The sequence below is a fragment of the Marmota monax genome, unplaced genomic scaffold (genome assembly GCF_021218885.2).
Source record: "Marmota monax isolate L192 unplaced genomic scaffold, Marmota_monax_Labrador192_F-V1.1 WCK01_AAM20220418_F8-fsc00256, whole genome shotgun sequence".
Taxonomy (NCBI): domain Eukaryota; kingdom Metazoa; phylum Chordata; class Mammalia; order Rodentia; family Sciuridae; genus Marmota; species Marmota monax.
The window spans coordinates 786,934-804,369 of NW_026692286.1; the positions used below are offsets into that span (position 1 = coordinate 786,934).

At 37.5% G+C, this 17,436-nt stretch overlaps 1 protein-coding gene across 1 annotated transcript; it reads left to right on the plus strand.

The window, feature by feature from the left end:
- The first annotated feature begins 14,890 nt into the window (after positions 1-14,890).
- Positions 14,891-15,407, plus strand: LOC124090105 (mitochondrial import receptor subunit TOM5 homolog). Its single transcript, XM_046440498.2, has one exon. The coding sequence runs from the start codon at positions 14,935-14,937 to the stop codon at positions 15,088-15,090; it is 156 nt and encodes a 51-aa protein (XP_046296454.1). The 5' UTR covers positions 14,891-14,934; the 3' UTR covers positions 15,091-15,407.
- Positions 15,408-17,436: the final 2,029 nt, after the last annotated feature.

The window sequence follows — 17,436 nt, forward strand, 5'->3', positions numbered from 1 at the left end:
GAATTCATGCAAGCTTAAAAAATTATTTAGTCACAGAATAGTATGGTTCATGTTTGGGTGGTCAGACTCTCACCTGTATGTCGGGCTTGATTTTTGTCCTTTGATTTAATTCGATGTTTTAAACATGGTCATTGTTTATGTGGCTCGAATATAAACTCATGTTAAAATACACTGAAGTTTCACCTATACTCCATGCCCCCACTAATCTCCTCTCATTGCCACTCATGGACATCTGTTTTAATTTGTTTCTAGTATATATTCTTACGGTTTCTTGTTCTGGTAGGAGGCAAGAGTAATGTTATGTTATTATGTAAGTTTCTTTCTTACCCATAAGGGAGTGCTCCTGTATATTCTGTCTGCCCCTTATTTTTTACTCAATGAAACAACTTGGAAAACACTCCACATATGCAAAGATCTTAACTTTCCATGGTGTAGATAGCCTCCATGTCCATCATTTGATTAGTTCCAACTTTGATCTATTTCTGAACTTTATTTCTTAACAACATTTCTGTACTGAATAGCTCTAGGCATCTATTTTATATTCCTGCAAATGCATCTTCAGCATTCAATCCTGCAAGAAATATTGTTTTATCAATGGCTGATTTTTCTATAATTCCAAATAATAAAGCCCAATTAGATGGAGGGTTGCAAACTTTTTCTTTCTCCCAGAAGGTATATGAGTTCATGCTTTCCGTAGATTCCCCCAGTAGACAGAGGCCACATTTTGGATATTCTGTGCACTATCACAGTGTGCTTGTAATTTCTTCTGTTTTTTTCTGAGGGAACCATTTCCTTTTTTCACATATGATTGATATTATGTCATGGTTACAGAAGAAAACAGCAGTGTCCTACCCTTAATAAACCCATGGCTTGATGACAATCCAATGCTGAAACCAATAATTCCTTTCCAGTATGATGATCACAAAGGACACAATGCATTTTGGTAGTTTGTGTCTTCCAACAAATTGATCTATATAATCTAAGTTCTTATACCTATGAGATGAGAGTTGTAAACCTTGTTTATTTATTTTAATGTTCAGGTATTAATTGTGATAACATAATTTATTTTTTAGTTAGAGGTTTATCTACATATTGACCTCTAAAAAGAACTAAGGACATGAGCCCTAGAAGAAAGACTTCCTGGAATAACCCCAATATCAAAAATAAATGCCTTAGGAAGGAACACATTGGTACAATTGTTCATCCTACAGTAATAAATATAAGAACATGTGAGGTCACATTGGCGATGGCAGTAGAATAGAATGAGAAGCAAGCATTCAAGAACTTGTAGAATACCCACAGGGAACAAGGAATCACAGGCTCTGGTGTGGGAATTTATGGTTGAACCTTGCCAAGCAGGAGCTTCTGGGGCTGAGGGTGATGTCATAGAGGAAACTCAGCAGGCACGTGGTACAAATAAAGAAGCTCCCCCAAAAACCTGTGAAAGTAGATTATTAATTTACATTTGATGTCATCTCCAAAATTCTGAGACAAAAACATCTGTAGCTATGAACTCCATAATTATCAGCACCCATAGGTGTATTAGGGCCAAGATACCAATGGTAAAGTTCATGGGCTAGATAAGGAATGTGAAGTTGTAGAAGCGAATGATGGTGTTAGCTGAGATCTCAAGATGAACTTCAGAGAAAAAATGTTTCTTATACTAGTAAAGTAATATAGTTTGTAGGTCTTTTTCATCTTTCTTTATATTCCATATAAATAGAATATATCTTAGGAGAAAATGAAGCTGAAGTCTTTATTTCAAATAGAATCATTTCATCAATCTCAGCCTCTCCTATCACCAGGAATATATGTGAATTCACCCAACACACCCTTTTCCCACTTCAGTTATCAAGTCTCTCTAACACTCTCCAGGTGCCATTCCCATATTATTACCAAATCATGTCTGGATTATGTAATGAGAGTTGTGCTCCCCTTGTACATTAAGCCAATGGGCTTTCTTATAGATTCAGAATTACCATATATTATCAAAATAGTTCTTGATATAATCTCATCTTGAGGTTTTCTGGGGTAGTATGTTACTTTAATTTCATCTTTCTCTTCTTGATTAAGCACTAGGAACATATTGAAAACTCTACAATTTTTGGTGAATTGATATGGGAGGATTGCTCAAAAGTAAAGAATTGCAACCTTCTCAACAAATGAATCTCAATGTAGTAGGTGTGCACATAGGTGTATTATTTCAGTGCTGTCTTTTTGAGTATTTGTTACCAGACATAATGTCTTTAATATATCATCTAAGATGACACTAAAAAGCATGCCCTCTAAGATATTTTTAAGTTTGTATTTATGATCTTCATTGAGTTCAAGTGTCACCTTGATACTAAATCTGATCATCTCGTATGACATATAAGGAGTCATATTACTTACACTCTAGAGCTATTATGTATGAAAGAAGAACAAGTATCAAATATGGATGTGTTTCTGACATTTCAATAGAAATGTTGGCCATTATGTTTTAATTATGCAGTTCCTCACATATATGACTTGGGAGATTTAAATCTCTTCTTTTAATAATTGTTACATATGTTGCTGCTTCAAAATATTTTTCATGATGTTAGAATATTCTAGCAATATGTGTAGAAAGCTCTTTGGCAGTATTTTTAGGACTGTCTTTGAATCCTCAATGTAGCTATACACCTTGCATATATGTTATTATCATGACCAAAGTCCAGCTATCAAACATCAGTAGAAATATATTATTATTGTTTTCTCTCCAGTCTTCTGGAATACAGGTGGTAATTAAATTCACAGTTCAGATAGACTCAAAGTCATTCCATTGTAAGATTTTTAATTAAAGAAACAAGAGTTTGACCCAAGCCTAAAAGATGAACCTCTGTAAGAGTCCCAATATTCATCTGCTTGAAGTTAGCAGTGTATTTCTCCAGTAAAGAGACCCACACATAAACTTGATACAGAAAAGATGTTAATCTGATAGAATATTTTTTATACAACTCATGTTATGTTTTAAGTCAAGTGTCTGAAATAGTAGGTATGTATTTTAAATTATTTCCAGCCACATATTGAAAAATACAAGTTTTCAGGGCTAGAATTGTGGCTCAGTGGTACAGTGCTTGCCTAGCACATGTGAGGCACTGTGTTTAATCCTCAGCACCATATAAAAATAAAATAACAAAATAAAGTGTAAACAAGTTTTTAAAAAATAACCATCATCAGAAAACCATGTGGATGAGGCTAAATCATTCCATGACACTTTAGAAGTTGTAGATATAAAAAACATGACAGAGAAACCAGAAAAGTGAAACATTCATGAACATAGGATACCATTTAAAAATCCAAGGTGATGTAGATATTTGGTTAAAACATCAAAGGGTTGATTTCTGTTTATTTTAATTTTTAACTGGAATCTACTATTTGTACTTGGATATGAGACCCATTATTGTAACTCAACATGTGTATATACTGTGTAGTGATCAAATCAGGGTCATTTTCATCCCATTAAAATTGTCATTTTTTGTTTGAAATCTGCAAACTTCTGGCTATTTTGATTTGTTCAAGTAGTTATTATAGAATGTAATCACCTTATTGTGCTATAAAACCTAAGAGTTACTTTCCAGTCTTACTTGTTTTGGGCATTCCTTACAGAGAATCAGTCTCTTTCTCATTCTTATCCTAAATCTGGGAGGCTTTTCTGTTCTCAGTTTCTGTGTGAACAACTTTTCAGCTTCAACACATAAATGCCACATGCAGTATTTGTGAGAAATAAATGCCACTACTAGGAAAATAAAATATTATCCTCAATTAATAAATACGAAAATTGGCACAATTCTCTGCATTCACTCATTCAGTGTTTTGAACCTATCTACAATAATAAGTCTAGAAAAAGAATAAAAAGAGATAAATTAAATGTCCATATGTGTTCAAGATTTTATGGGTCACATTTGGTCAATAGGAGTAAGTTTTGTGACATCTATGTTTATATAAATGCCATATGCTAATTCTTATAAATTTATTTATAAAAAGTTAATATATTATATGTATGTTTTTATATTATAAATTTAAATAGATCCATATTACCATGGAATAAGTAACTTTTAAAATTGTATTAGAGTTGGCACAGTGGCACAGGCCTGTCATTGCAGTGGATGTGGAGACGGAGGCAGGAGTATTGGGAGTTCAAAGCCAGCCTCATTAACTTGGTGAGGTCCTCAGAAACACTTTAACCCTGTCTCAAATAAAGAAAGAAAGAAGGAAAGAAAGAAAGAAAAGTGGGGGAGTCAGACACTGGGATACACATCTGTAACCCCAGTAGCTCAGGAGGCTGAGGCGAAAGGATCATGAGTTCAGAGTCAGCCTCAACAATGGTGATGAACCAAGCAAATTAGTGAGACTCTGACTCACTAATGTGGCTGGTGATGTTGCTTAGTGGTGGAGTATCCAAGAGTTCAATCCCAGTAGGGCCAAATCAAATAAATAAATAAAAGGTGCTGGGGCTGAGGCTGGACCTGTGGTTCAGTGGTAGCACAATTTCCTGGCATGTGTGAGGCACTGGGTTTGATTCTCAGAACCACATATAAATAAACAAAATAAATATCTATCAACAAAGAAAAAATATTTTTTAAAAAAGGACTGAGGATATATCTCAGTGGGTAACCACCCAAATGCATTCACCCTCTACCCCTTCTCCACCTGGGATGCCCATCCCAACATATGAAAGAACAATGTCTCACCCTGGCCACCTATCCAGCAGTTCTCTTTTAACAACCCATCAGGATGCATTCAGATCTCTGTCTATCCTCACTTGATGCCCATTTTTCCATGCCACCATGAGACCCTGCACTGGCTCTGCACAGAGCCACCCCAGCACAAATGGTTGGTAAGATCCAGGTGCAGGTATCCATCATTCATTCCCCTGGGATCTTATATTTTTTAAAATGTGTTGCTAACATTTCAAAACGACAGATTTAGGGCTGAAGGTACAGCTCAGTAGTAAAACAGGTGTTTCACATGTGCCTGGCTCTGGGTTCCACCAACCCCAGCACCTAACAAAAAGCCAGGCAGGCCTGGTGGCACATGCCTATAATCCCAGTGGCTATGGAGGCTGAGGCAGGAGGCTCACAAGTCCAAGGACAGCTTCAACAATGTAGTGAGGCCCTAAAAATCTTAGAGAATCACTGTCTCTAAAAAATAAAAAGGGTTGGGGATGGTTGGATAGCCATAGCAGCCCGGACTACCAACCACTGGGCTTTTTGATTTTCATGTAAAAGGATATTTTTTCAGTGTTTGATGGGTATATTTTTCTAGTAGTGGAAAGACAGATACATTGATTTTCCTCCTTGTTCTACTTTCTGTTCATTGTCCTCAGGTTCAGAAACAATGTAGGCCAAGAGAACCAGCTATCTTTGTCACCAATTCTTTTTCAGGTCTCTGGGGATGGAATGGAAGTACAACACAAAACCTCTACAGTATCTAATCTGAGCCCTTGGGGCATAGTTAGGCCTGAGTCATCTTCAGGATCCCTCACTTGCCCCAGAATGTTCACAGAGAGTGAGTGTCTTTCCTCTTGATGCCAACACTCAAGTCCAAAATCTCAGGGCTCCCATGGCTCTCTTGAGAACTGTCTCCACAACAGGAAAACACTGGTCCCAATCTCCATTCCTGCACTGATGGGCCATTGGGAAAGTGATTTTTAGCAAGCTTTATTGTTCCCATTTTTGAAGTGGTTCTGCTTCAAAAAAGACTTGAATCTAAATGAACACAGAAGAAAGAAGCCAGGGTCCAAGGATTGAAGATGAACCATGCTTCCAGATAAACCTAGGATTTGACAAAATTTCCAATTAAAGTGAGGTGGTAGGTAAAGTATAGACCTTGACATAAAACGATAGCCTGACAGCAAAATGTCAGATGTGGACATTGACATATCTGTGAGAGACTGACTTTTCACAGTCTCCACAACAGATAAAAATGAATGCTAAAATTGTAATATGTAATATAAGAAAAAGGAACCACAATTTTCTTTTTCTTTTTTAATTTCTTTCTTTCTTTCTTTCTTTCTTTCTTTCTGTACAAACGTTTGAACCTAGGGGCACATAACCACCGAGGCTCATCCTCAGCATTTATTTTTTAATTAAAAAAAAAACAAGAAAGAGAAATGAATTATAGTAGATGGGGTAGAGAGAAAAGGTGGGAGGGGAGCGGAGGGGAGGGGAGGGGTGATAGTAGAGGTTAGGAAGGGCAGCAGAATACAACATACACTAGTATGGCAGTATGTAAAAAAGTGGATGTGTAACCGATGTGATTCTGCAATCTGTATACGGGGTAAAAATGGGAGTTCATGATCTGCTTGAATCAAATGTATGAAATATGATATGTCAAGAGCTTTGTAATGTTTTGAAAAACTAATAATAATAAGAAAAATCAAAACACCATCTAGAGCATCACTCTCAATAAAATCAATTCTTTTGACCTTTAAAAAAATAGAAACATTGTTAATCACAATATTGGGGTGGTCTTATATCAAACAAGCACTTTGGTCACAAAATAAATATGTCATATTAGCAACTACTTCTTTTTTACTTATGTTTTTCTTTTCTTAAATTCAAGTGAAAATTCTTTATTTTCAAATTTAATCACTTTTCTATGATTTTTAAACTATTATTTTATTTATTTATTTTTATGTGGTGTTGATGATATAATCCAGCACCTCGAATGTGCTAGGCAAGCACTCTCCCACTGAGCCACAATTTAATCTCATTTTAATCAAATTCTTTTTTTTTCTTTCTACCCATCCTTCCTTTTTTATTCACCCTTCAATCAATGTGACTAAAAATGCCTGGGAAATGATACTGCCTAATGTTAACTCTGGTGTTTGGAGCACTGGGTTTTGGCAAGATTCCCACCCCTTGCCCAGTTTTGCAGTATTCTGCTGTATACTTTGAATTCTTTATAAGAGCCTTTAGCACTTTTATAAAACAATGCAATCAGTTTCCCAACATATGGCACTATTTTTGAAAGGTTTGGGGACATTAAATGACATGATGAGAAAAATCACCTGGCATAGTGTGGTTGTGTGATTCTGAGAGGACACAAATTTCTTTGTGAGGTCACACATGGTGTTCTTACCTAGAATGTCCTTTCCTTTGATTTTTAGCAAACTTCTACTCATCCTTCAATACCTAGTTGAATGTGAAGAATTCATATTCCCAGCCAATATCTATATCCAGCCAATTGTACCCCTTCTCTGAAGACTTAAAATCTGAGCAGCAACAAAATGACAGCAGAAAGGCTTACAGTGTGCTCATATAGCAGTGGGGGCCAGGGAGGACTATAAAGTGTTTTGGACACTGATTTCACCTGGCAAAACCCAGGTCCTGGTTTTATTGAACTTTGCCCATCAGGTACCCTTGACCTCCCCAGTGTCATCTAGTGCTTTTTTTTTTAAGCACCCAGTTCAGTTTCTACAGATTGAAGCCCAAGTCTCCAACTGCTGCCCTATCTCTACAGCATTGAGTCAGGCTGTCAGAATAAACCATAGTTATACAGAAGTCATTATAAAAAGGTTTTATCTTCTGAGACTGAACCTTGAAAAAGATGGCCATGATCCGACACCTGTGCTCCCTCATTCTGAGATGCCCAAGGCTGGCTGGAGAAGAGATCACAGGTGACTATTGTTTGCCACATAGCTGTGCCCATCCTGTGCTGAAAGGGTAAGAGAAGGTGCTGAAGGCCACAGAGCTAAAGAAAAGCAGAAGGCCATGTCCTTTGCAAATATTCTTTTTTAATCCTGGCTGGGATCTTTCACATATAGGGTAGGGATCTTGCTAGTTGCTTGCCAGTGTCTCTTCTGCATTCATGATACACAGACAGTGCTGAAAATGTGCTCACATTTATGCAAATAAAGTATCATCATCAGCCAAATTTTGTAAATGGAGATACTCTGACTCAGGTTAGCAGAGTGGTTTAAGGTCAACCATTGGAGATGTGGGATCCAAAGGTGACCAGAGCCCAAATGTAATTGTCCCTTAGACTCAGTGGTTTCACAACCATGGGCATCTCTGCAAGATTTCTTTCATTCATTTCAGACGGAGTTTTCAAGGAGCAGTGGAGAGGCCAAGTAACACAGGGTGGGTGGAGTAAGAGTGGACTTGATGGAAAAGCATGGCTAACGAAGAAGAGCAGAGCCATTTGGTAAGCTAGTGTTTGTTGGTGGAATTGGGCCAAGCCAGACTGCAAAAGGTTCCAGAGCTAAAGGGAAAAACCTGTAACCCCAGAGTGTTAAATAAGTCAGTGGAGGATGAGTCACATGGACAGAATGCAGAGGGTCAAGTGGATGGAGTGGCATGGCTCTGCAGAACAGTGCAGGTAGGAGGCCAGATGATGGGTGTAGCCTATGAAAGAAAGTGGAGAGGACCTAGTGAGGCTTAAGTGTTAGGCAGAGCTGGTGAGGCAAAGTCAGGCTGAGTGAGTGGAGCCCAAACCATAAGAACAGGGGGTGGGGAGGAGATAGGGGAAGCATGTGGGAGGAGGCACCTCACCCAGGACCCCTTAAGTGAGCACAGCCTAGGAACTAGGAGGCACAGTGGTGCAGGAGCAGAGGGCATGGTGGGTGCATCCACAGGAGGCAAAGGGAGTCAGGAGAGGCATCTGTAAATTCTGTCAGGAGTCACTGTGGACCCAGTGGGGAAGCAAGGTCTTTGGGCTCTGAGATAGAAATGTGACCTCAGGGTCTGCTCCATTGGGGGCCTCAGTTTACCCACTTACACACTGAGGCAATGGAGGGAGGTTGAAGATACCGTGGCACAGCCTTTCTTGTTTCCTCCCTCTCATGGGATGCTGTGCACTTTCCATATTTTCAGGTTGGTTGGGTTCCATGGGTTTTCTGGGGGGTCCTGGGGATATCACCTGAGACACTTTGTTTGGGGGGAACAACAATTTTTCTGTCATGTTCACAGAGACTTCTCTTGGTGCCTGCTGTGTACATACTTAGACCTGAAGGTCCAGACAGGGTAAGCCTGTGATGCAACCATCACTTGCTCCCATTCTCGTGGGGGCTACCATTCCCCTGGTCTGGCGCAAGAATTCAGGCACTAAAGGGACATGGAGTACTGACACCCTTTAGGTATTTGATCTAATGTTACTATCCATGGCAATATTTTACCTTCTCAATTATTCTAAAACACACCCCTCACCATGTCATTTAGCTGCCCCAATCGTTTCCTACCTGTGAGATAAAGACCTCTTTAAGGAGCCCTCCCTTGTTGGCTTCTCCAGTTGCATCTCCCCACTCCTCTTTGAGGTTTCAAGAATTCCCTACTTGTACTTACTGCTCTGCTTAATGTGGTACTTTCCCATTGTTAGAAGTGCTAACTATTAACTAGTCACTAGATGGCGCCAGAACTGTACTTTGACTTTTTTTCTAGCATCCACTAGAATTATCTGCCTACATATTGGCTGGCTTGGTTACTAAAAATATTAGAAAGCCCCTCAGTACTTGTTTTACAAGCAGCTTTTTAATTTTTTGTACAAATATTCATTAATTGTATGTATAAAATTAACCATCCAGCTATGGAAGGGAGTATTACACTCACTACCCAGTGTGTGTGTGTGTGTGTGTGTGTGTGTGTATGAGTGAACCCAGTGTGTGTGTGTGTGTGTGTGTGTGTGAGAGAGAGAGAGAGAGAGAGAGAGAGAGAGAGAGAGAGAGAGAGAGAGAATTTTTTCCAAATTTTATTTAGAACTGGGGTAAGTGTTTCAATTCAATTCAGTCATGGCCTCTTCCTACTCCTGTTGTGCCTGGGATGTTTGGGGAGTTTTTACTAATATTGCAGGTATTTTGTTCTCTTTTCTTTGTTGTGATTATTATAAACCAATAAATAGAATAAATATATCTCAGAGATGCCAAGTGTTACCTGACTTGTAGTTGTCCAATAGGCATCTGTAGGCCTAAGTTAAAAAAAATTAGTGCTTTTTGGCAAAAACAGCTTTTAAGTTCCTTGATATGTGGAGGATTTGTGGCCATTTAGTAGAACTTGTCCCCATGGACATGATTATCAATAGAATATGTATTATATAACATGATGGCATGACTTGGTAACAGGAATAAAAGTGGATTACCTGATTTACTTATAATTATATATTTTATAGATATTTAATATACTTATAATTGTATACTATATATTTATAATTTTGAATATATGTATCTCTCTGTCTCTCTCATATAAATGTTTTCTCTCTCATATAATATTATCTTTAGGATAAGAAGGGTTTGGGGATGAATTGGGTGAGTGTAATGGAGAAGAGACCAGGGACAACTGCTGAATTTTTTACTTGAGCACTCTAGGGTAGTTGCTGTACCCAATCTCCTGTATGGGGCAGAAAGACCACATGAGGCAGGGGAAAGAGTGCTAGTCTTGAGGAAGACTTTTGTGTTGATGTTTGTGATTTCTCCTAGTTACTCACGTTAACATGTATGAAGGTGAGAGGAGAGGACTGGGAAGAAAATGGATATTTGGGAGGCAGGGGTATTTGGAAAATACTGCTATGAGACTGAGCATGACCCTGGGTGTGGGTGAAGATATAGAAGTACAGAGAGCGTTTCATCGAGCTAGGGACACATATATATTTAGCAATGGACAAGAGAAGTCTATGAAGGAGATAGAGAGTGAGGGCATCCAGTTAAGGGGATAGAAAACCAGGGAAATGTAATGACATGGATTTCTGGAAGAGATGATTTTAAAAAGAAAGGCAGAACCTCTTTTTCTGAAAACCACTAAAAAGTGAACTACAGCGTCACAAAGGAAGGACCTTGAGATTTGGTGCAATAGTGGTTTCTGATGATCTCAGTGGCACCCTGTCCTCAGGTGGTGGGAAATGAAGCCAATTGGATTATTTATGGAAAAATTAAGGTCAACATAGTGAAGGCAATAGCTGGAGATTGTTTTTCTGATTGTGCACAGTGAGATAAAAGGAGACTCAGCCAGGTGTTAACACTTATGGTCTCTGAGATGTCGGGAGGAGTTCATTCCAGCAATCGCTTCTTTGTGGCTGCAGAAATCTTATTTCTATTACCGTGTTTGCCACCTACACACTAGAGTTGATTTTTTAAAAGTAATATGGAAGCCCAATAGTAATTTCTGGAGAGTAGGAAGGGTGCTAGTGCAGGGCAAGAGGTGAAAGTAGAAGATAGATAATTAGATGTGATCACTGTGTACCATGCATTTTGAAATATTTGCTCAATTCCATTAACATGTGCAATAAATATTTGTTAATTAAAAACAAATTAAAACTAATTATTCTATTTGATCATTGAAAGTGATGCACTCAACACCGAGGAAGAGAGTATTCTTATGGTTTGTTTCCTGCTTGTGAAAATGGTCATGTCAGTCAACTGTAAAGAGAACTGATTAAATAATTTTGGAAGGAATAGTATGGATATAAAATGTCTTGTTGTCACAGCATGATGAGGTTACCTGATGGTCACTGAAATATTTGTATCACTACAGTCCATCCATTGTCAAGGTGGTTTGTGCCAGGTTTATCCTTTGGGAATGTAATACTTTTTCTTTATTCCTTCACTATTTGTTACAATCAAGTCCCTGAATCTGCCCACCGATAAAATGACAAGAATACTAAGCTCCACATGCTGGAGAGGATGCTATTCTCCTGCATTGTTTTTAACTCTTCTATATGAAAGATTTGTCTGTTGCCATCATTTATTATCAATGAAGTCAATTATTTTTTATCAGTATATATATATATATATATATATATATATATATATATTCATTTGTTGCTTTCACTTATATTTTACTGTTAAATGCTTTTATTTTATTGCTCATATTTTTCCAGCTTTCGCTCTTTCAGGACCTTTTACCTTAGTTATTATGTCATTTGTCAGGAATCCACATGTGGGACACCTTGGGAGACTCTGCTCCTACTCTTTCTTCTCTTCCTCCTTCTATGTTCAGGCTCATTTTTTTTTAAATTTATCTTACCAGATCCTAGAATCAGCACTTTCTCCAGGAAATATACACGTTTTTACTGGTATTTTTAGGGCAACTTGTGTAATTTGTCAGGCCCAATGCAAAATAAAAACTTAGAGTCCCTGTCTAAAAGCAGGTGACCTGTGCCATTGACATCATGCCACAGAAATCTGTTTCTTTCTTTTGAGATCTCTTCACATGTCATGATACATTTCATCTGTCTTTTAATTGTCCTTCTTATTACAGCACTTTAAATAATTATCAAGACTTCTAACATTTATCTTTAAGTATGCCATATCAATTCTAAATGCAAACTTATAAGCAAGTCATATTGTAGAGCTTGCACATCCATGTTGTGTTCATTAATACCAAAGCAGTGAATATGTTACACAGAGCAAGTGAAATTATTTTTACTATACCTTGATAACTGTGGACAGTTTCTCCAAATGGTTTGTTAATGACTTTTAAAGAACTAGAATAAAAGTGACTGGGGATCACCCTGCTTTCCCTTTCCTTTCATATCCTCAGCTGGAGAGGTGGGCTAACAGTAAAGTACCTTGAGTGACAAAGCTGTCTTCTTTCTGTATTTGAATCTAATTCTGGTTGGACATTAATGTGTGGCCTCCCTAGATTTCATCACCTTCCATTTTTTTTTACTTATTTGTGGATAGGACATGGTCACATTGTACCCAACTCTCTCTTAGCTCCCACATTTCCTTGGACCACTGGACTTCTGTGATAATAGGAATGAAAACTCAGTGTGCATGAGGTGGCCAAATGCAATATACCTGCAGGTGACATTTATGTGCTGTGTTCATACCTGTGGTCCATTGCCTTCTTGAAATTTACTTATGAAAAATAAGTAGTGAGATAAAATCAATAAAAATTATGATAACAATAACAGAATATTCAATCAAGGACAGTCCACTTTGAGCAGGAATCCTGACTGTGTAGGAAGAGCATCATTGGGCTAGTCCTCCTTTCCCTGCCTTCTGCCTCCTCCTCTCTCTCCATAATCCTTCCCTCCATCCATCCCTTGTATCCTCCCTTCTTCCTCCCTTGCACAATAGTAAGAACACTAAGTAGGATATATGTACTCTGAAAACATAAATAAGTGAACATTATAGTATTGTAAAGTATAAGTAGAGAAGTATTCTGCAAATATCTAGAAGTTGTTTATCTTATACAATTAAAATTTTATACTCATTGAAGACCAGCACCCCATTTTACCCTAATCACACTTCTTTGCAAACAACATGCTACTCTCTGTTTCCATTTTTTCTTTCTTTTTTTTTGCTACTAGGGATTGAACCCACAGCACTTAATGAGCCACATCCCCACAGATTTATTTATTTATTTATTTATTTATTTATTTATTTATTTTTAATTTAGAGACAGGATCTCACTCAGTTGCTTAGGCCATGGCTAGCTTGATGAGGCTGGTTTTTAACTTGTGGTCCTCCCACCTCAGCTTCTCAAACAACTGGTATTCACTGTGCCCATTGTGCCCAGCTCATTTACTGGTTTTTAATAGTGATTTTTTGTGTGTTTTAGACTTTATACTCTTCTCAGGTGATGTGTAAGTGATTTCTCTCATTCCAACAGTTGAATATTTTCCCTGTTTATGCTTTACTGTGCTGTGCAGAAGCTTTTGTTTTAATGAAATTATACTTGTCTGTTTTTGGTTCTGTCCCCTGTCCTTTTACTGTCACAGCCAAAGGATCATTTTCTAAAGCAATGTTGTAAAGTGTTTCTTCAATGTTTTCTTTTTATAGTTTGCTCACAAATTTATGCTCTTCTATCTTTTTTTCTATTTTAGATTAAAAAATAGCAACTTCATCTGCTTGTGTGGTATAGCATGATATTTTAATACATGTAACACTGTGTACTGATCAAATCAGAGTAAAGATCATATTTGTCAACTTAGTAGGATGTGAAAAGATTGGTAAATGGGACCCCAGTATTTTCTTCCAGGCATTTTACAGATTCACATCTCACTGTTATATTTTTTTCTCTTTGGGTTGATGTTTTGATATGGTGTAAGATACGTTTTGGTTTTCTTTCTTCCCCATGTGGATATTGAGTGTCTTCAGCACCATCTGTTAAAGATACTATCCTTTATCCATTCTGTAATATTGGCCCCCTTCTCAAAGATGAGTGTGAAGTGAATGTCTGGGCTTATCCTTGTTCTCTTTTCTGTGCATTGGTCTGTATGTTGCCTTCTGTTTCAGTACCATAGTGTTTTAATTCTTATAGTTTGTACTTTGTTTGATTCTATCTTTTTTTGCATTTGTTACACTTAGCTATAAATAACAGTATAATGCATTGACACAGCATACATAAATGGAGTATAACTTCACATTTTTCTTGTTGTATATGATGTAGAATTATACCAGTCATGTAGTTGTATAAGCATGCAGGATAATAATCTGATCCATTTCACTATCCTTCAAAACCTCATACTTTTTTCCTACCTTTACTTCCTTCTCTCTGATTCAATGTGCATTTATACTTCCCTATTGTCTTCCATTGTGAATTAGCATCTGGACGTCAGATAAAATATTCAGCCTTTGGAACTTTGCTGTTGGTTTATTTAGCTTAGCATGGCATTCTCAAGTTTCATCTATTTACCAGCAAGTGGCAAAATTTTACTCTTTTTAGGGTTGGGTAATATTCCATACACACACACACACACACACACACACACACACACATATATATATATATATATATATATATATATATATATATAAAATCACATTTGATTTATCCATTCATCTGTTGAAGGGTACCTAGGTTGGTTCCATAGTTTAGCTATTGTGAATTGACCTACTCTACATTGATGTGGCCACATCTGTATAGAATGCTGATTTTAAGTCATTTGGGTAAAAGCCAAGAAATTAGATAGCTGGGGCTACTGAGGACTGGAGAACTGAAGGCTGCAGCTGGAAGCTGGTGAGGCAGTGCGGCGATGTTCCGGATCCAGGGCCTTGCGCCGAAGCTGGACCCGGAGGAGATGAAGCGGAAGATGCGTGAGGACGTGATCTCCTCCATAAGGAACTTCCTTATCTACGTGGCCCTGTTGAGAGTCACTCCATTTATCTTAAAGAAATTGGACAGCATATGAAGATTGGACATCACAAGTACATGCATGATATGAAGAACCTGGTTACAGTTTCTCCTCCTATCTGCAAATGAATGGGCCCAGAATGGTGTAAGAGACTCTTTGATTGAATGGACATAAAAATTCTACTTGTTAAGAACAAGTTGGGCTATGAATACTGACCTTCATAGCTAAAATATACAACAATTTGGAAAGTATGAAAAGACATCTTGTAATTATAGTGTGACCTTATGCTTGTGATACTTGGCCTCTGAATGTTGGTATGAATGTAAATAGTGTCAAACTCCCTTTCATTAATTATAAGGGGATTATGTCTGAAATGGCATGTCTTGTCAGTCATTTCTGTTTACATTTTTACTTCTGTCCAGAGTATATTTGTGAAGAGGCCCTTACAATTATGTCTTATGAAGTCAGCACCCAACCACAATGACATTTAATCACAGGACTATTAGTCTATATTTTTAATAAACATAGCAATTAAGAAAAAAAAAGAAATTAGATAGCTGAGTCAAATGGTGAATCCATTCCAAGTTCTCTGAGTTATCTCCATACTATTTTCCACAGGGGTTTTACCAATTTACAGCCCACAAGCAATGTATAAGTGTACCTTTTCTCCCACATCCTCATAAAAACTATTATTGCTTGTAATTTTTGATAATTGCCATTATGACTGCAGTGAAATGAAATATTAAAATAGTTTTGATTTGCATTACTCTAATTGCTAAAGATTATGGTCTTTTTTATATTGTTGATCAATTGTATTTCTTCTTCTGTGAAATGTCTGTTAAGTTCCTTAGTCCATTTATTGATGGGTTATGTCTCTTTTGTTGTTGTTGTTGTTGATATTAAGTTTGTTGAGTTCTTTATATATCCTGGAGATTACTGCTTTATTTGATGTGTGTGTGGTAAACACTTATTTTGCTATTCTGTAGGCTTTTTCTTCATGTTATAGATTGTTTTCTTTATGGAGAATAAGCTTCTTAATTTGAATCCATCCCCTTTATTGATTCCTAATTTTACTGTTTGTGCTTTTGGAGTGTTGTTCAAGAAGTCAGGCCCTAAGCCAACATGATGAGGATGTGGACCTTCTTTTTTCTGTTAGGCACAGGGTCTCCATTCTCATGTCTAAGTCTTTGATCTATTTTCAGTTGATTTTTTGAGCATGGTGAGAGATAGAGGTTTAATTTCATCTTTCTACATATGGATTTCCAGTTTTCCCAGCATCAATTTTTTTTTTAATTTTTTATTGTTGGCTGTTCAAAACATTACATAGTTCTTGATATATCATATTTCACAATTTGATTCAAGTGGGTTATGAGCTCCCATTTTTACCCCATATACAGATTGCAGAATCACATCAGTTACACATCCATTGATTTACATATTGCCATACTAGTGTCTGTTGTATTCTGCTGCCTTTCCTATCCTCTACTATCCCCCCTCCCCTCCCCTCCCCTCCCCTCCCCTCCCCTCTTCTCTCTCTGCTCCCTCTACTGACATTCGTTTGTCCTCCTTATATTATTTTTCCCCTTCCCCTCACTTCCTCTTGTATGTACTTTTGTATAACTCTGAGGGTCTCCTTCCATTTCCATGCATTTTCCCTTCTCTCTCCCTTTCCCTCCCACCTCTCATCCCTGTTTAATGTTAATCTTCTTCTCATGCTCTTCGACCCTACTCTGTTCTTAGTTACTCTCCTTATATCAAAGAAGACATTTGGCATTTGTTTTTTAGGGATTGGCTAGCTTCACTTAGCATAATCTGCTCTAATGCCATCCATTTCCCTGTAAATTCTATGATTTTGTCATTTTTTAATGCAGAGTAATACTCCATTGTGTATAAATGCCACATTTTTTTTATCCATTCATCCATTGAAGGGCATCTAGGTTGGTTCCACAGTCTAGCTATTGTGAATTGTGCTGCTATGAACATCGATGTAGCAGTGTCCCTGTAGCATGCTCTTTTTAGGTCTTTAGGGAATAGACCGAGAAGGGGAATAGCTGGGTCAAATGGTGGCTCCATTCCCAGTTTTCCAAGAAATCTCCATACTGCTTTCCAAATTGGCTGCACCAATTTGCAGTCCCACCAGCAATGTACAAGTGTACCCTTTTCCCCACATCCTCGCCAGCACTTGTTGTTGTTTGACTTCATAATGGCTGCCAATCTTACTGGAGTGAGATGGTATCTTAGGGTGGTTTTGATTTGCATTTCTCTGACTGCTAGAGATGGTGAGCATTTTTTCATGTACTTGTTGATTTGAAGAGGCTCTTTTTTCTCTAATTTTTGTCTAGTATGACATTGGTCTACATGTCTTTTGTTACTTTTTTCTTTTTTTTTTTTACTATTTCTCTA